This window comes from Rhincodon typus, chromosome 6, assembly GCF_021869965.1.
Source record: "Rhincodon typus isolate 14 chromosome 6, sRhiTyp1.1, whole genome shotgun sequence".
Classification (NCBI taxonomy): domain Eukaryota; kingdom Metazoa; phylum Chordata; class Chondrichthyes; order Orectolobiformes; family Rhincodontidae; genus Rhincodon; species Rhincodon typus.
Genome location: NC_063337.1, coordinates 41,088,985 through 41,109,569, shown reverse-complemented (window position 1 = coordinate 41,109,569; position 20,585 = coordinate 41,088,985). Strand labels below are relative to the sequence as shown.

The window sequence follows — 20,585 nt, the reverse complement described above, 5'->3', positions numbered from 1 at the left end:
TCCCTGGAACATCTGGATAACAAGGATAGCTACGTCAGGCTCCTACTTATTGACTACAGCTCCACCTTCACTACCATAATTCCAAAGAAAATCATCTCTAAACTCAAAGACCTAGGTCTCGGCTCCCCCCTCTGTAACTGAATCTTCGAATTCCTGACCCATAGACTGCAATCAGTAAGAATAGGAAACATCACCACCTCCACCATAATCCGGATAGGATGCTTTCAGTGGTGTATCTATCAAAATTGGTAAAAGTCCTTGTGGACATGCAGAATTTCCTCAGCTTCCTGGGGAAGTAGAGACATTGTTACGCTTTCTTGACCATTGCATTGATGTGGGTGGACCAGGACAGACTGTTGGTGATCAACACCCCCAGGAACTTGATGCTTTCAACCATCTCTACCTCAGCACCATTGATGCAGACAGGGGCGAGACCTCCACTCTGCTTCCTGAAGTCAATGACCAGCTCCTTTATTTTGCAGACATTGATAGAGAGATTGTTGTCTTTACATCATGCCACTAAGCAGTCATTCTCTTTCCTGTGTTCTGCCTCATTGTTGTTTGATATCTATAATGGGGTGTCATCACCAAACTTGTTGAATTCCACCCCAACTCCATTAACCTCACATTTCTGAGTGTATAAGGAGTATAGTACGAGGCTGATTACACAACCTTGCAGGGCATCAGTTTTGAGGATTATGGTGGAGGCAGTGTTGTCACCTATTCTTACTGATTGCAGTCAATGGGCCAGGAATTCAAGGATCCAGTTACAAAGGGAGGAGCTGAGAGCTAAGTCTTGGAGTTTAGAGATGATTTTGTTTGGAATTATGGTAGTGAAGGTGGAGCTGTAGTCAATAAGTAGGAGCCTGACGTAGATGTCCTTGTTATCCAGATGTTCCAGGGATGATGATAGACCCAGGGAGATGGCATTGCCATGGATCTGTTGCGCCGGTAGGCAAATTGCAAAGGGTCAAGGCAGTTTGGTAGGCTAGAGTTGAAGTGAGCCATGACTAACCTCTCAAAGCACTTCATAATTAGAGGTCAGAGCCACCAGGCGGTAGTCATTGAGGCCTGCTGCATGATTTTTCTTTGGCACCAGTATGATGGTGGTCTTCTTGAAGCAGATGGTGATGTCAGATCATAGTAAGGAGAGGTTAAAGACGTCTGTGAGTACCCCCACCAGCTGGTCCACACAGGATCTAAGTGCACAGGCGGGGACTCTATCCACGCCAGTCACTTCGGCAAATATCAGCACCTTTACCAGAAGTGGAAAAGGAGTAGTAAATTGAGTTGGCAGAAATAACTAAGGCATCCATGTAGTTCAGATTTCTCGCATCGTTCCATCGACAAAAGACATGCAGAAAACAAGTGCTGATGGAATGCCTTCTTAAGGGTACACCTGAAGAGCCTAATTCTTAAGAGGCAGATTCTTCTACATGCTGCACATAAAGCTCACGTAATTCTGGGTTGCTTTTTATGGACATTGGTGTCTGTTGCCAAGCTACTCTAGTCACTCTGGTCATTGTAGTGTGTGTGCCAGCCTGAAGGTATTGCCATTTTCCTCTGTCATCATCTCGTGGTTCCTAGATATAACCATTCAAATCATGCTCACAAGCATCTTTAAAGCGGAGCATTTGGTGTCCTGCTATTTGGTTGGTTCTGGCTGCCTTACCAAACATAAAATGCTTGAAATGTGACTAACTCAGGCATGTCCAAGGATGGAGACAAAGAGGCAGCCACTTTCTGATGGGAGTTCACAAACATAGAAGCACTCTGTTTGAGGGGACTGCCACATTAATGGTATTACCCTGTTAGCATATTCTGCCACAGACAGCAAAGGTGGAAATTGTTGAGATGCTTATCTTGGTAGCTGAGTTGTCAATGTTTCACAGCTACTGAAAAATATGCTGACAATACAGAGCTTCTAAATCATCAGCTTGGTCCTAAGTGATAACTTGATGTTATTCTATGTGAATGTCATGCTTTAATCAAGGTGGTAGCTGCTTTCCTGCTGTGTGTAACAAATTCACCGTCAAGGGTTGATTGTCTGTCACCTTAGACCTGAGGTTGCAGTATTTGTTAACTATTTCAAATGAGTGTTGCTGTAGCAAAGGGCAGCATTATCCAGAATATCTTCCTGTCTTTTGCTTGGCTGCCTTAGTTGTTATCAAGTAGTACAGTGTTTTTGCTATTGGGTTTATGTTGTGTGTCAGGTAAGCTTCGTTTTTTGTATCACTGATAGATGTCATCCCAGCTAAGTAGAATCATAGAATCCTTACAGTGTGGAAACACTGGCCCAACAAGTCCACACCAACCCTCAGAGCATCCCACCTTGACCCATCCCTCTATAATCCACCTAATCTACACATCCCTGAACTCTATGGGCAATTTAGCATGGCCAGTTCACCTAGCCTGCACATCTTTGGACAGTGGGAGGAAACCAGAGTACCTGGAGGAAACCCATGCAGACACAGGGTGAATGTGCAAACTTCACACAGACGGTTGCCCGAGGTTGAAATCGAACCCAGGTTCCTGGCGCTGTGGGGCAACAGTGCTGACCACAAGGCCACCGTGCCGCCCGTACATCTTAAACCAGCCCCATTGCAGGTTCCATCTTTACCAAATGATGCTTCTCCTGGTTAGTGCCTTCTAAGCTTCATCTATACCAACACCAGATTTTCCTGTAAATCTTGTGATAGGTCGCAGTTGTTCTAGTGCCTGCATGAAGTGTTGGTATTTGGTATCATTACTTGCAGAAAGATGCTGATGCATGATGGATTATTGAGCTTTGAATTGTAAAGTGTTCACTCTAGTGCTGAAAAAGAATGATTGGGTCTCTCAATCTTCACTGTAGACAACTCTGGACAGATCATATCTTCTTGTGCTGACTAGGTCTATTTGGTGCCAATGTTTAGACCTTTTGGTGCTACCATGACACTATCCGGCAGTATCGGTCCTGAAAGAAGCTGTTAGTGACATAGTTCTTTCGGGGTAGAGAAGCTGTTGTCCATTAACATTGATGTTCTATTCCATAACAACCAAGGTACGTTGACCATGACTACTATTTTCCCCAGTATATGCATTGAAGTCATCCAGAATCAGTAGCTTCTTGCCATGTTCTTTGGTAAGTCATCTGAGGAATTGTAGAAGTGCTGTTTGTCTGAGATGTTGGCAGACAGAGTTGGTATATAGGTGTACGTGACATTGTCTCATCCTTCATCAGATATTAGCCTCTGGGAGATGAGACACTCCAGGTTGTTGCTAGTGATTTAGTTGACGTTGTAAGCCAGTTTCTACTTACAAAGATAACGCCATGCTCAAGGTCAACTACACCACCTTTTCCATGCCATGTAGAAGTTATAATTAGCCTTCCAAATATAGTATATATTGGCTAATTTGGTTTCCTTAGCATGAAATTGTCAAAATTAAGCTGTGTAGCTCTTGATAAATCAGCTCACATACACATGCTGTGGAATGTGAGCTGTTCATGCCTGGCACATTGTACACTCACACTCCAGCTTCCAAACTGCAGTTACCTTTGTTTGTTGTGTAGCCAAGGCAAGCAAGTAGTAGACTTGCCTAACATCTATATTCTGTTTTCAATCTCATCAGCTGTATTATCATGAAAGATGAAAACCAGTATGTTTCGGGCTTGGTCGATAACCAGAGGGTGCAACTTGAGGCAAACACCAACTGCCTAATACAACTACAATTCAGATTTTAGAGTCTTTGGAACATAGGGACGAGTAGGGCATTTAGCCCCTCAGGACTGCCCCGTCATTCTAGATCGTAGCTGATTATCTACCTCTATGACATTTTTGCCATACTATCCCCATATCCCTTGATGCTGTTAGCATCAAGACGTCTGTCATTTTCTATGTTGAATGTACTCAAGGACTGACCTTCCATAACTTTCCGGAAAAAAGAAACACAAAGATTTGCCATCATCTGAGTAGAGAACCTGCTCTTCATGTCAGTCTTAAATAGCTCGCCCTTTAACACTGAGACTGTGTCCTCTGGTTCTGGAAGCTCAGCTAAAGCCAGGTTTATTTCCTTAGCCATTAACTCATAATGTTGTTCTCACTAATGGTGCAATGCTTTGCTGGCAGAGCCCAGATAACTGCAAATGTGAATACAATCTTGTCTTCCATCTGTGTCATTCTCTGGCCCTTTCTCAAAGCTCACAGCTGCAAATCTAGTGTACACCAGTGAAACCCAACCTACCCACTAAACTGTCCCTGATAGAGTCCTCACCTCAGCAAATTAAATTAAACCTTCTCAATAATCGATCACTTCAACAATTTAACTCTCTCTTATTAAAACCCACATCTTAAGACTAAGCCACCTTAGTAAGTGCCACCAAAGCTCTGTAAACCTCGCAACCACTGCACTGGCACTCTGCCAAAAGCCCCTCATCACAGTACAAAATCACCCAATCTCAATAAATGTTGCGCCAAAGTTCTAAATTCTGCATGTCCCACCTCTTTAGTACGAAATCACTCCTCCAAGTGAAACCCAAAAAATTCACCAAATAAATCCATCATCACAGCAGTGAGCTCCTCGAATGTAATCACCACTTATGTGTTATTGTCCCAGACCATACTGCTTAATATATGTTGCAGTCTGGCTAGGGACCAGTAACACATGAGCACATTAAATGCCAAATACAACTTAGATGCATTCCACAGAATCCTCAGCAATCCCGCAGATGTGAGAGACACTGTGGCCATCAAATCTCATTAAACCTTACAAGGGATTCTACTATCCTTATTTAAGACCTAGCTTCATATCTCTGCCAAAAGCTACTCTATCAAAGACTGCTGCAATGACTGTTCTTGTTCTGATACTTTACCCTCCTTTCCAGGGAGTATGTTCCTCTATATTCTTGAAACTGCATTCCATCACCTACCCATAACCACAACTCCAGCTTTTTTTGCAGACAGTTGGTTTCACCAAGCTGATACTGCCCCTGCATTTCTCTAGATTTAACATTTTTCATAAGGAAAAGTTTTCATTGCACAAGCAAATACTGCTTGTGGGCTTCCTTCATCCTCACTTTCCACTGCAATGATCTGTTAATGGTGCACGGTTTCTCCTGAGCATCCACATTTTCTGAAACCTAACCTCGACGCTTAACTGCGCCTCCTAGATCCTTAAGCTTCTCCTAACATCTCGGAGCTTGCTATAGCAGCAACCTTTTGGAATGGAGCTTCTTCTCCCTGCTCCTGCATACCTGACTCACTAGCAGTGTGAACATGGTAGCCTTCTCTTCTGACTACCTCGATCTAACTTATTAAACTGTCTGTTCACTGACTCTTGAACTATTCTGAATGACCTGCTGAAAACCTTTCAACAAGTCCTGAGCATGTCAGCACATATCTGCTTTGCTTTTCAGCAGTCTGCTATCTTTCTCTTCTTGACCTAACTGTCTAGTTTCCTTGTAGAAAGTAAGTCTGAACATATGTAAATCTATGAATAAGTGACTTCTCTATACTGGAGGTTTTATTTAATAAACTGAAGTCAAAATTAGTAATTTTATGTTGAGTAAACAGCCAATTCCTGGAGTTAATTTGTGATAATTAATAATTTTGCTATCAAATGATGATTTTAAAATATTAAATTTTGTTTTGTTGCCCATGGTTTTATGGTTCTATATTATTTACTGTAATAGATATAAGATACTTTTATGACCTACCTGTTAACTCTAATTAGATTCTTGAGACTGTATCAAACTGTTTGAAGTATCGTAATTCAGAAAGCTTCATGGTTTCCCACTTGGACTACCTTATCCACCAATGGCTGAGAATGGATGATACAAGCTATAACTTGTCTACATTCCCTTATGTCTTATTGAACTGCGCCAATCTGGAAGAATTTTGCAGGTAACTTAAGTGTTACTGAAGTAACAAAGCACAATATTGTGAATGTCTTGATTTTTACATAACACCTGAACATCTGTAGCAGATGTTTACAATGAAGTACCAATTTCAGGAAGATGTACTGAATCTTTCTTCAATTACTAATGTATATTGGGAAATACAGCATTATTTTAACCTCTCTCATGATAGCAGTGTTACCGGTTTTCACTGCACCTTTAGTACAACAAGTGTTTGAAATTAATGTTTTTCAGTCATATCAATAATCAGTTATTTCAGAAGTTTTAACATCCATTCATTCTCTTTTCAGTAAAGAGGACATTGTTCAAGATAAGCTGTCCTCAATAGTTTTTGAAAAAGCCAAATTGTGGAAAACATCCACTTACTCTAACACAAAAACAGAATTTGCTGGAAAATCTCAGCAGATCTGGCAGCATTGGGGAGAGAAAGCAGAGTTAACGTTTTGGATCCAGTGACCCTTCTTCAGAACTGATGGTAGCTAGGAAAAGGATGGTTTTTATGTAGAACATGGGGTTGGGGAAGAGGGTAGAAGTAAACAATAAGTGGAGATAGTTAGACAGACAAATGAGTAGATAAAGACCAGCCTAGGAGAATGAATAGTGGCTTATGGAAACCATTAGTAGCTTATAATGGGTTGTGTGTGGTAGTGGCCCATGACATGAGAAAGCCTGGCATGTGGAGGTGGGGTGTAGCATGGGGAAAAGGTGCTCAAGCCCTAAAATTGTTGAACTCGATATCAAGTCCAGAAGGCTGCAGAGTTCCCAAGTGGAAAATGAGGTGCTGCTCTTCCAGCTTGTGCTGATCTTCGCTGGAGCAGTGCAGCAAGCCGGACAGAGATGTCGGCCAGGGAGCAGGTGGTGTGTTGAAGTGGCAAGCAACTGGAGACTCATGGTCTTTTTTGCAGCTGAAACATAGACTTGGTGACTGCTTCGCAGAACACCTGTGCTTTGTTTCCCCAGTGTAGAGGAGACCACATTGTGAGCTGTGAATACAGTAGACTAGATTGAGTGAAGTGCAGTTAAAGCACTGCTTCACCTGGAAAGTGTATTTGAGGCCTTAGATGATGAGGAGGGAGGAAGTAAATAGGTATGTGTTACACCCTTTCTGATTGGAAGGGAAGGTGCCGTGAGGCTGTGGGAACTTGTTGGAAGTGAAAGAGGAGTGGACCAGCGTGTCCCAGAGGGAACAGTCCTTGTGGAAGGCTGACAAGGGAGGGAAGGGGAATATGTGTCTGGTGGAGGAAGAACATGGACACTTGTGAGGCCCCCTTCTCGAAGTTGTGACAGAGATGGAGGAACTGGGAGAATGGAATAGAGTCTTTACAGGAAACAGTTTGAGGATTTCAAGTCTAGTAACTGTGGGAGTCAGTGGGCTTGTAGTGGATTTGTCTACTCTACTTGTTTCTGAAGGACCCCCTTACCTAGTTTCAGAGGAGTGTGGATGTTTTGGATTAGATTTTCTTGACTTTGAAAATCTAAGATGTTGGGGATTTTAAGTGGAGGATTCCAGTTATGATAGGTATTCTTTCATTCAGTTGAGTGTCCAAAGTTGTGTGTGAGATGATCTTTGACAGGCAGGTATACAGTACTGTGCTGCAGAGATGATGCAAGTGCTAAGATCTGGAATAGATGTGGTAGTATCCCACGTAGATTTCCCACTTTCTAGTGGGCATGTTCCCACAGCACAAGCACCCCAGTTTTGATTACAGAGGTTGAGGTTGTTTATGTCGAAATGGAAACACTTACACTGCTACCTGTGCAATTGATTTTTTTCTTCTTATTTTGGGGGCCAGGGTACAGTAGACTGAGCTTTGTTATGCACCTAACTATTATTTCTTATGTGAAAGTGATTGATGCTGATGCCATGCAGAATGGGAATGTTACTGCTTCCCAACAATAAAATCCCACACCTTTCAATATCATCGTGAGTGCTAAATTCACCAGCCAAAATAGTCTGTACCATATGATCAAGAAATAAATGAAATAATCCAGCCCAAATAGTGATTTCTATATTTTCAAAGGATGATGTATTATGAGTTAACTTTTAATATTGATAAAGGAACTAAGTTAATTTTTGCTGATAATGTGTTTTAGATCCCACTACAAAATTCTTGTGCCACATCTAACGGTTAATAGTAACTTGGAGGAAGTGAAATCAATTGCTGCATGCATTAAGAGGAATTGGAAAGAATTGCTTGCTGATTGCCTTCCAAAGATCATGGCTTACATCCTACCGTGCTTTGCATATCAAGATAAAAATGGATCTGAAAGTAATATGGTACAGCAAAGGGAAAATGCATCAAAGGTGTTCGACATGTTGAAGGAAGATGATTGCCTAGGGAAGCAGGTGAGATTAACTGGATTTGTGCCACTTTTGGCGTTTTCTGTGTTTACCAATGCAATGTCACCCTGAGCTAAAAAAGAGAAACTACATGCAACAGGAATTCTCCTGCAGTCAGTGCAAATCTGGCTTTGCTTTGGTGATGCTACTATCATAGAGATTTTGAGGTTTAGTAGACTGGAATGATACTTTTAATACTTTCAATCAAGTTTGATACTAAACCACTTGTGTTAGAATTCTGCTTGGCTTCTTCTGTGGGTTTTGCTGAAAATAAGCATGTAGGTGCATCAGGCAGTGAAGTAGGTAAACGGTATGTTGGCCTTTATAACAAGAAGGTTCAAGTACAGCAGCAGGGATGTCTTGCAGCATTTGTACATAGCCTTGTTGAGACCACCCCTGGAGTAGTAGTGCAGTTTTGACTTTCTTTCCTGAGGAAGGATGTTCTGACTATGGCAGAAGTGCAATGAAGGTTTATCAGACTGTTTCCTAGGCTGATAGGACTGATGTGTGGAGAGAGACAATATTCAGTGGAGTTTAGAAGAATGAGGGGAGATCCCATAGAAAATTCTAACCGGATTAGACAGGATAATCATTGGAAGGATGTTCCTGATGACCAGAGTGTTCAGAACCAGGGGTCACAGTCTAAGGATACAGTAGGCCATTTAGACTGATTTGATGAGAAATTTCTTCACCCAGGGAGTACTGACCTATAGAATTCTCTGCTACAGAAGGCAGTCTGTTTTTAAGAAGGAGTTAGATATTATTCTTGGGGCAAAAGGGAATTAAAGGATATGGGGCAAAAACAGGAACAAGGCACTGAGTTGGATGATCAACCATGACCATGTTGAACAGGCTTGAAGTGCCAAATGACCGCCTCCTCAATATTTTGGTTTATAATGGAAAACAAGAAATGTTTCAGGAAATATACATGTGGCCAAGTATTTCCATGTAATTTTCCTTCGGGGAACCCACCTTGTTTGCTTGGGCACATTTGGTATAACAACATAATTTCTCAACTATTTTTTAACATTGGTATTTTTCTTCTTTTATGAAAGCAAATTGATCATTTGAGTCACAACAGATTGCCAGAGATTGTTGTTGAGCTACTCAATACACTGTATGACCCTCCCAACCAAGATTCAGGAGATGGTACACAAGTGGTAAAGTTTTCAGGGTAAGACAATTAATTAACTGGTGTTGAAGCTATTTATTGATAATGACACAACAAACCCAGTTATCAGCTTTCCAGCATTCCCATCATGAAAATAATTTGTTTTCCAGCTGTTTTCACATGAAGGTTATCATTCTTAAAGAAATAACATGAATGTATTGAAATTGTATGTGTTTCTTATTTATTGTAGTTGTTTTTTTCAATGGCTTTATTTGAATTCAATTTGATTTTTTTGTGCCATATTAAGAAATGGGATGTGGATTGTATTGTTCCAGGGAGTGGGCTGAGTGCATTGATGGCAATATGCCCACCAGTGACAGGAAAGCAATTACAGTGGATAATTAAACAATTAACTACTGTGTTCCACTGACGTTGTAATTTTACCAGCACTGCTGCAATTTGATGACAAAAAAGGGCAAGGCTGAGGTCTTCAGCTGACAGAGGCTTGTCATTATTTGAATAGCTCCTGGAGATTCTTGTTAAGATAGTATAAGTGTGGGATTTTTAATTTAACTTTAGTTGTAAGACCAAATAATATTACCAACAGAGTTCTTAAAAAGTCTTTTAGTCCTAACTACTAGATCACTTGGAGTACGAATACGTTTTCATAAGTTTCACAGAATTTATTAAGTTTGTCACAATGAGTACAAAAATAAATCTTAATAAAGGTAGCAGATCAGTCAGTTCATTCTGAAACATCAACTTGTGATTTTTGATTCACTGGCCACTTGTTCTATTGACCATCTTCTGTCTTCTCTGCTTACTGTGCATCTACCTGCTAAGAGTTACTATTTGTTCACTTTGCTAACCATTACCCATGTACATGGTCAGTAGCATTCCTGAGCACTGATTGACTTGATGATGCATGAACAGTACATGATCAGTTTCAAATTGGCTTGTTGGAATATGCCCTTTTTTGTTTGGTTTCTTCAGATGTGCACTTTCTGTTATTTCTTGACTAGTTCCCTAAGATGCCCATTACTTTGAGGGAACAGTACTATATTCTTTTTGTTCTCTTTGGATGACAAATATTCTTGTGCACCATGGCATGTTATTAGGAACATAACCTTATCACTGTACTACATGACAACTCAATTCCAGATTTACATACCTATATAAGCCTGTTACATACTTTAAAAGAAAGTAACTGTTTCACCTTAAAGCAGTCAAAGTTAAACCAATTACTGCAGAGGCAGCTGCTGCCATCATCTTTGTTGCGCCCCCCATTGTATCTGCTGTCTCCTCCTGCATTCTCAGAAAAACTGCCATTGCTAATACAGCAGAGTTGCCTGCAGTCTTTCAAGTTGGTTTGCTGAATTGAACTCTAATTTCCTTAACTGCCTGCTGCCCTTAATTGTACTCCAGTCCTGAAGGTGGGTTCTTAATTGGTTGAGCTCTAAAAGATTGAACAAGAAGGCCACTGCAGCTACAGCAGAATTGAGAACTGAAAATAAATCAGTCCAGCAAAATTTTCTAAGCCCTGAAAATTCTTGACTAAGAAATCTGGCTGGCTTTTATTTAATTCTCAGTGTCAGTCACATTATTGTGAATGCAAGCCGCCAGATTTAATTTTTTATTCATTGAAGGGAATATGGGAGACGCTGCCATTTATTGCCCATCCCTAATTGCCCTGTAGAAGGTGGTGGTCAGTTGACTTCTTGATATGTGGCAGCCCCTTGAGTGTAGTTACTACCAAGTGTTGTTAGAAAGGGAGTTCTGAAAGTTTGATCCAGCAACAATGAAGGAACAAAGATACATCTCCCAGTCAGGATGGTGAGTAGCTTGGAGGCAAACTTGCAGATGGTGATTTTCAGGTGCATTGGGTGGAATGTTGAGTTATACAAGGTATAGCAATTTTTTTTCTAATTCTGTTCCCGTTTTTGAATTTTAATATATTTGTTTTTATTTCCTAATCAATGCATAAAAGTTTCTTAGTTTATTTTTCAACTTAAATTTGCATGAGATTAAATAGCCCAAATTGTCAATTATATCCACTACTTTTTTTTGATATTTGTTGACAATTAGCAATTATAAACAGGCTGAAATGGATGGCATCAGTTTTAAGTTTTTACTATTTTAAAGTACTAAATATGGTGTCCAAGCTAAGACTGGAGATGTCTTGCATATATGACTACTTGCATGAGAAACTCTTGAATCTCATCATTATACAACTGGAATACAATGTGTGTGACCCATATGTAGGTATTTTTGTGATATTTTTGCAAGATTTTTGTATGATGAAATTGCAATTTTTCCAAAGTGGTATGTGTGCTCAGAAATGTTTGTATTTTCATCTCTGTATAGTGCAATGGATCCCGCACCTAATCCACCTTATTTTCCATCTTCTGCGATTAAAGCTACATTGGAATACATTAGTAGTTGCCACAAAGAAAAATTTAAGTCACTTGTTGCAGTTCTTTCAAAAAACCCGGTATGTTTTTTTGTGTATTTACGTATTATATTTGCCCTTCGTTAATAAAGAAAATAAAAGCAGCATTGACAGTGATCAGAATTTTTTAAAGGTGCTGTCTATGACCTGGCCCTTACAGTAATAAAGTTATGACAACATTTCAGTTTTGAGGAGGAAGCAAGGCATGGGTTGATAATTGTCATAGTCGTCCTTCTCTTTAGCTGTTAAGTTGAATATTCTAGCAACCTTCCTAAAATCCACATCTTTCTCACTAATTTTGAACAGTGCTTTAACTAAGAAGTGCAAGCCGTTTCCATGGTGGTGAAATTGTACTAAACCCAACCAGGCTCACACATTGCTACAACCAGAGTTAAATGAACTAATAAGTGACCCAACTTCTTAGCGGGCCCCAAAATTTGGACAGTGTTTGCACCAGTTGAAACTAACCTATATTACTTACTGCCAGTCCTCACCTCTTAAAAGAGAGGTGAATTCTGGACAGAACAAGTGGTAGAAATGGTTTTATAAGCTTGTGAGCAACAAGAACCCTGAATTATGGCAACAGGCAAGAATAAAAGTTCTCTGATGCAGAGCAGAATGCCTTGATGAAGGAGATTTTCAAGAGAGAAGTCCTCTATACACAAAGGGCCTGAAGGCTCTCTAGACAACTGCAGAGACAGAGGGACAGATAAATGTGATGGTCAGTGTCTGTAGTCCAGCCCTCTGGATTTGGATGCCATGTGTCAGGAACATAAAACATCTCTTTTAAAAGCTCATGGCCAGTGAATTCATCTTGAAGTGCCAAATCCCATGAATTCCATTGCTAGACTTGCACTGATCAATACATCACAACCCCCCCACCCCCTCATTACTAACCTATTAACAATCGCAAACTACCTGGGACTGGAGAGGAACTTATGAGAGTGGGACAGTCTAGATGTCATTGTCCTCCTGGGTACCAACAACACCAGTATAACTAAGAAAGAGGTTCTACTTTGTGGATTAGGAGATTCTAGAACTAGGGGACAGTCTAAAAATTAAGGCCAGACTGGTCAGGAGAGATGTTATAGGGAAAGCACTTCTACAGGCAAAAGATAGTCGAGATTTGGAACCATCTTCCACAAATGGCAGGTGATGCTATATCAGTGGTTAATTGTAAATCTGAGATAGATAAATTTTTGTTAAGCAAAGGTGTTAAAGGATATGGGCCAAAAGGAGGTGTATGGAGTTAGGCCACAGATCAGCCTTGATCTCATTGAATGGCGGAACAAACTTGAAGGGCTGAATGGACTACTTCTGTTCCTATATTCGTAGCTAAAGTCTAAATTAGCAGAACCAGATAAGATTATAAAGATACGAGTCTCCAGATTGCTACCTAAGCCATGAGACGATATTTCCATATGTGGTGAAATCTATAATGAAAGGTCATAGCTGAAGGTAAGGGGTAGCAGATTTAACTCGGAGAGATGAGGAGAAATTACTTGTCTCAAAGTGTCATGAATCTGTGCAATTCACTACCACAGAGTGTAATGGATGCTAGTACATTGAGTAAATTTAACAAGGAAATAAACATTTTTAATTAGTAATCTGTTGAAAGGTTACTGGCAAGGAACAGGCAGGAAAGTTGAATTGAGGCCTAGATGAGATCAGCCATGATCCTACTGAATGGCGAAGCAGGATTGAGCTGAATTGCCTAGTCCTGCTCCTCGATCTTATGTTCCTGTGATCAAATTGGTGTACGCTAAATGATGATAAATATATAGATTAAAGATGGATTAAAGATATGGGTTTTGATTTATTGGGCACTGGCATCTTGGGAAAATAGAAGCTATTCTGTTGGGATGGTAGTCATCTGAACTGTACTCAGACCAGTGTTCTGACAAATCATTTAACTAAACCTGTAGTAATGGGATTAAACTAAGTAGCGAAGATGGAGTATCATATGAGGGGCAATGTAGTAATTTGAAGAGAAAGGGCAGGCAATAGGACAGGGTAGCAATATGAGTAATGATATCCAGAGCGTGGCTGGAAGGGATAGCGCACACAACCCTCAGAGTGCACCAGCAGATAAGGCCAGTGTTTGCTAGAATGGTATAAAGACAGCTGAAGGTTCTGTATCCAAATATACACAGGATTGGTAACAAAACTGGTGAATTGACAGCACAAATAGTAATACTGTAAATATGTCTGACGCCATTGCTGTTTAGAAATATCACAGGTGGAATTTTGCAGACCCTTCTATTATGTAGCATCCAAAAGCTGATTCTTCTGCTTGTATTTTACTGCAAGCAGAAACCGTCCAACATCTGGAAGCTCAGTCTGAAATAATTCAAATTCAGCTCACTGCCTAGCAGGCTTGGACCATTGCAATGACAATTGCAGTATCAATGTTCAAACGTGTTTGCAGGGTGTAACAGCAGTCTATTGATATTGTTCTATGAAACATTGTTGGACTGGCTGAGGGACTATCCCTGGGTGTAGCAATGGTACCAGAAATGAGAACTAGACCAAAAACAGTAAGTTAATATCACACCTTGTCTGGATAACTTGCATCCCACACTGTGAAGGGCCATGATGATGGAGATGGTGAAAGGGCTTGCATACTTCCAAATTTTTCCAAATTTCTTCAGATATAGAGAATGTGCCAGAGTGTTGGAAAGAGACATGCATGATAATGTTGTTCACAAAAAGGGTGTGAGGATATTTAAAGAAACCATAGGTATTTTGAGATAACAAGGTGTAGAGCTAGATGAACACAGCAGGCCAAGCAGCACCAGAGGAGCAGGAAAGCTGACGTTTTGGGCCTAGGAGGGTCTTGGACTGAAATGTCAGCTTTCCTGCTCCTCTGATGCTGCTTGGCCTGCTGTGTTCATCCAGCTCTATACCTTGTTATCTCAGATTCTCCAGCATCTGCAGTTCCTACTATCTCTGAAGATATTTTGATATGATTTGTGCACAAGGTTTTCGAAACATTTATCAGCAGGGATTGTTAGTCACTTTGAGAGTTATGCGTTAATTAAGGAGGGCCAAAATTGATTTGTAAAGGCAAAATGTGTTTAACATATTATTTCCATTTGTATGTGGAATATTGCTTCCCAATCACTCTGTCCACGCCCCTCATAATTTTATACATCCCAGACACCTCTGCTTTAAAGAAAACAACCTGAGCTTATGTAGCTTCTTTTTGTAGCTAAACTGCTTCATCCCAGGCGACATGCTGGTGTATCTCCTCTGAACCCCCTCCAGTGCAATCACATGCTTCCTAGTGCAGTGACCAGAACTGCACACAGTACTCCAGTTGTCTCCTAATGAAAGTCCTGTACAGCTCCAACATAACCTTTGCTCTTATTCCATTTAAAGGAGCGAGGTGTGTTTCCAAGATTACTTTTTGAATTTAAACATGGGCAATTATGAGCACATGGAAGCAGAGCTAGTGAAAGTGAACTGGCAATTTAGGTTATGGGATAGTTGTAGAAATGCAGTGGCAAACATTTAACGGGATATTCCAGATGTGCAGAATACATACTTTCCAACATTTAATAAAAATGTTAAGGGTCAGACCTAAAAAAAAAAAGATGGTGTCAAACTCAAAAGGAAGTTATACCATTAATATCGCATATCAGCAAATAAGTAGATTGGACAGAATATAAAAAATAACAGAAAATTACTAAAGAATTAAGAAGGATGGAAAAGTTAGAGTACATGAGAACGTTAGCCAAGGATATAAAAACAGGGTAGGAAAAGTTTCTTCAGATAACTAAAAACAATAGAGATAACAAAATAAGCAATGGTCCTATAAAAACCGGACCCGAAACGTTAACTCTGTTTATTCCTTCACAAATGCTGCCAAACCTGATGAGCTTTTCCAGCAACTTTGTTTTTGTTCCTATAAAAACTGAGTCTGGGGATTTGGTAATGAAAGATACAGAGATGGCAGATGAATTGAGCAGACATTTTATGTTGATTTTCGCGAGAGAGGTTTATAATTAACATCCCAGTTGTAACTGTAAATCACAAATTTAAAGGGAGGGACAAAGTTAAGAGATTTACAATTACCAGGGAAGTAGTACTGAGTAAATTGTTGAAACTGGAAGTTGACAAATCCCCTGGTCCTGATGGATTTCATCGCAGGGTCTTAAAAGAAGTAGCCAGTAAAATGATGAATGGTTTTAATTTTCCAAAACTCAATAAATTCAGGGAAGGTTCCTTTAGATTGGAAAATATTAATGTAACTCCTTTATTCAGAGAGGGACTGACACAGGAAGCAGGAAACTATAGGCCAGTTAGCTTAACATCTGCCATAGGGAAAATATTAGAAGCCGTTATTAAAGTCAATATAACCGGATACTTGGATAAGTTCAAGGTAAGTGGTTGAAGTATTTTCTGTCAAAAGGAAGTCATGTTTAACTAATTTATTGGTGATTTACTCCTTTGAAGAAGTAACTTGTGCTTGTAGATAAAGGGGAACAAGTGGATATATTGTACTCCATTTTTGATAACCAAAGGAATGAAAGATTAGAAGGGTATGCAGGAATGTAGAGTTAGGGTTAAAGTCAGATCAGCCATGATCTTGAATAGCAGAGCAAGCTCAAAGGGCTGAGGGGCCTAGCTTTGATTCTTGTTTGTATACAAGATTGTGATGGTTTTAAGTAAATTGATCAAAGAAATGTTAATACAAGGTTTTAAGAGAGACACATTTAAAGCCTTTTTGGTCAAGAGAAGCAGGGAAATTGTGATGAAAAACTTTTTTTACGCAGCAAGACGTGATGACCGAAACTTTGATGAAGTGAGAACAGCAAAAGTAGAAATAATCAGATTTCAAAAGGAAATTGGCTAGGCAGCTAAGGATGATGAATTTGCAGGGCTACGTGAATAGAGCTGGGGAATGGGACAGGCTGGGTTTCTCTACAGAAATCCTGCATAGACTTGATAGCTTTCTTCTATGCTGTAATGATGCTCTAATATTATAGTTTATTTTTAAGAAGGCATTTTTGATGCCTTGAGTTACAAGCTATCTGAAATGTGTTGCCAACAGGATTCAATCCAGAAAATCTTGCTGGCAATTTCTAAGAAGGCAGCAAACAACAGTAGTACCTATGAAAAGCACCGGATCCTGATGATGTATCGTTTGTTTGTAAACCTGCTGCTGAAAGAGATAAAAGATGGCCTGGGAGGAGTGTGGGCATTTGTCCTTCGTGATGTCATCTATAGTCTGATCCACCATATCAATAGCTGGTTCGTTCTTCTTATTCCTTTGATGGTTCAAATATGTTTACATTTTATTCTTTATTTAATCAAATTAAATTTTTTTTAAGAAAAAATTAATGTTCATACTGTATATTATCTCTACCCCAATCTGAAAGATGCCAACTGTTTTGTGCTGTTACATAAGCACCAGTTATGCGATAACAACTTGTTTTCCTATTTGTCCAAAAGCTAAGTTATGCCCGGAGTGAAGATTGGAGAGGAAAGATAATTTAGATGAACTAGTCCTCACCTGATGCATTTTTCAAAAGGAATCACTCAATAGGTTAAAGAGCTGAAGTCCTTAAGTGATTCCTCTAACTACCTGAAGAACGATTTTCTTCTGCTTTCCTAGCTACTTATTAACTCAATGTATGTAAAGGATTAACTCCAGAAGATTTGGCACTGCATTTACTAAGCCAGTACTGGCACAATTTTTATTTTCATTGAATATCTGATTCTCAAAATGTTAATCTGTGTAATGATAATTGTTCATGCCAGTCCTGTTTTCTGCATTCTCTTGCCTCGTGGAATCGTTTATCACTAATACTTATAACTCTAAATGAGTGAAACATGGTAAAAACAAAAGTAGTACATTGGACCAATCATCCTTCGAATTGTTGCATTACACAAATGTATTTTTCAAAAAGAAATTCTGTTGATTCTAATTTTAGAAAAATGATTTTTGTCTGCCTGCTGATATTGGTATGTAATGTTTAAAGTTTCAAGATCTATCATGTTCAAGGCACAAAATTAAGTCAAAATCATTAATCAGCTGAAATCCTGTGAATGCATCAGAGTTGAGTTCTGAGGAAGGTCACCAGACCCAAAACGTTAACTCTGTTTTTTCCTTCACTGATGCTGCCAGACCTGCTGACCTTTTCCAGCAACTTTGTTTTTGTTGCTGTTATTTCTTGCTAGTTGAGTGCTTTTAATTTCTCAACCCCTAAGACTTTCCAGTAAGGCAGCATTACCTCAGTGACAGGATGAGCAAAATATATATTCCAGTTAACACATCTGTGGATTAATTTATCTGTGTCTTTTATGTAAGTTCTCTTTTTAGGTGATGTAATCTGGTTTCTTCTCCCACCACTTCATTGCCATAGTTAAGGTCAGGAGCTCATCTGGGGGGACTACATCAATAGACTAGAACTCTGTACCTCTTGGTGTAGAGTAGTGGTTAAAATATAGCAAACATATTGCAATGTGTTGTTATGTTGTCGAATCAATCACTTTCACTGAACAACTTCAGTTTCCATTAGCAAATTGCTCCATGATTTTGGTTATGAGCTGAAGTATACAAGATTATGGGGTCTGTGTAACTAAAATTTGAAGATGGATTCCAGTTGCCCCAAAGGCTCAAATGTTTACCTCAAAATCTCGTTTATCGTTTTTCAGTCCACGCACTGTAACTTTTCTTCTCAGGCCATCACACAAAGATGATGTATCTACACGCAGCTTTTCTCTGTGTTGTGACCTCTTAAATGTTACTTGCAAAACTGCTGTAGAGTGCTGTGGAGATGCACTTGAAAGCCACCTTCATGTTATTGTCGGCACACTTATACCACTGGTTCATGAGCAGCCAGAGATTCGCCAGCAGGTAAGCCGATTCATTATATTGTCTCTGTTTATGATTTACAGTTTTAATTTGCATAAACATAGCACAATTTTTTTTATTAAAACTGCAGTAAAAAACTTGAAAGTATGCAGTATTAAATTTAGCTGTATAACGCCTTTGATGTAGAAAAGCCCACTCTATCCCACAGAAGCATAATCAAAAAGTGGACCCTGAACCATTGATCCCTTTTGATATGTAGAGGGATCTGGGTGTACAGGTCCGCAGATCACTGAATGTGGCAGTGCAGGTAGATAAATTGGTAAAGATGGCCTATGGCATGCATGCCTTCATTGAAAGAGGCATTGGGTATAAGGATAGGCAAGTTATGCTGCAGCTTTATAGAACTTTAGTTAGGCCACTCTTGGGATATTGTATAGAGTTCTGGTCACCACACTACCAGAAGGATGTGAATGCTTTGGAGAGGGTACAGAAAAAGTTTCCCCAGGATGTTGCCTGGTATGGGTGATTTTTAGCTATGAAGTAAGGCAGGATAGACTGGGTTTGTTTTCACTGGAATGCAGGAATTTGAGGAGTGACCTGATTGAAGTTTATTAGATTGTGAATGGCATGGATAGAGTGGAAAGTATGAAGCTTTTTCCCATGGAAGAGGGTCAATTATTAGGAGACGCAGGTTCAAGGTGCAGAGGGAGAAGTTTAAAAGAGATGTGTGAGGCAAATTTTTCACACAAAGTGTGGTGACTGCCTGGAACGCACTGCCAGAGGAGGTGGTGGAAGCAGACAAAATAGCAGCATTCAAGAAGCACCTGGATGAATACATGAATAGGAAGGGAATAGAGGGATACAGATCCAGTAAGTAAAGACAATTTTAGCATGGAAGAGCAAAATGTGTCGGCACAGGCTTAGTGGGCTGAAGGGCCTGTTCCTGTGCTGTATTGTTCTTCGTTCTTTGTTGAGCCAAAAGCAAATATTTTGAGGAATGTACCGAACGGTTGTAAAGAAGCTGTGCATAAGCAAGGCATTAATGGAGCAGATAGTAGAATGGCAGCGATGTTTAGAGAGGGATACACAGAGTTTTGAGTAGGTGACAATCAGCAAAACAGCCAATGGGAACAATGGGGACCATGTAGTGAGAATTGTTAATGGATATGTAGGAGGACAGAGAGGTACATCTCTGAAATGGCTGAGTGGTTAGCACTACTGCCTCATGGTGCCAGGTACTCAGTTTCAATTCCAGCCTTGGGTGACTGTCTGTGTGGAGTTTGCACATTCTCCCTGTGCCTGTGTGGGTTTCCTCCAGGTGCTCTGGTTTCCTCCTGCAGTCCATAGATGTGCAGGTTAGGTGGATTGGCCATGCTAAATTACCTGCAGTGTCCAGGGATGTGCAGGCTAGATCGATTAGCCTTGGGAAATGCAAGGTTACAGGGATGGCATGTGTCTGGGTGGGGATGCTGTTCAGAGGGTCGGGATAGACTCGATGGGCCGAATGGCTTGCTTCCGCCTTGTAGGGATTCTGATTCTGAGAATTGCTCATTGTAATTATAATAAGTAAATGTAATCTGATGCAGAGCCAAATCGAACATATTGTTCTCATTGTGCAGCTGAATTTTTTTAACAACTTTGTGCTTCACCATTTTCAAGTTGACTTAAACATTTATGAATTGTAATCGAAACTCTTTCAGGCGCTAGAATTGTTGAAATATCTAGTGATAACGAATCAAGGCAATGAGAACTTGTGCAAAGCAATTAGGCGTTTAGATTCATTCCCTGACCTTCCTGACTTCAGAGAGTTGCGCCTCACTCAGGAGAAAATCAAATACAGCAAAGGAAAGTTCACATTATTGGAGGTAAGATTTTTTAAAATGAACACAAAAGGTTTTTGATCTAATGATACAATTCCACCTTTTAAATTTAGCCTGCTAATCTCTAATGGGATTAATTCTGGCT

The 20,585-nt window shown here is 39.9% G+C and overlaps 1 protein-coding gene across 7 annotated transcripts in view; it reads left to right on the top strand.

Annotated features, from left to right (window-relative positions):
- atm (ATM serine/threonine kinase) overlaps positions 1-20,585 on the top strand; it is a 164,430-nt gene that overhangs the window by 55,236 nt on the left and 88,609 nt on the right. For 3 of the 7 annotated variants that reach the window (XM_020533011.2, XM_048598372.1, XM_048598374.1), the window contains 7 exons: positions 5,713-5,882; positions 7,991-8,243; positions 9,293-9,411; positions 11,713-11,839; positions 16,854-17,053; positions 18,488-18,662; positions 20,321-20,485. In XM_020533011.2, coding sequence (XP_020388600.2) covers positions 5,713-5,882; positions 7,991-8,243; positions 9,293-9,411; positions 11,713-11,839; positions 16,854-17,053; positions 18,488-18,662; positions 20,321-20,485 — 1,209 coding nt within the window. Of the gene's footprint in view, positions 1-5,712; positions 5,883-7,990; positions 8,244-9,292; positions 9,412-11,712; positions 11,840-16,853; positions 17,054-18,487; positions 18,663-20,320; positions 20,486-20,585 lie in introns of those variants that run through there. The other 4 variants (XM_048598373.1, XR_007262335.1, XM_048598375.1 and 1 more) reach the window with 4 other exon arrangements.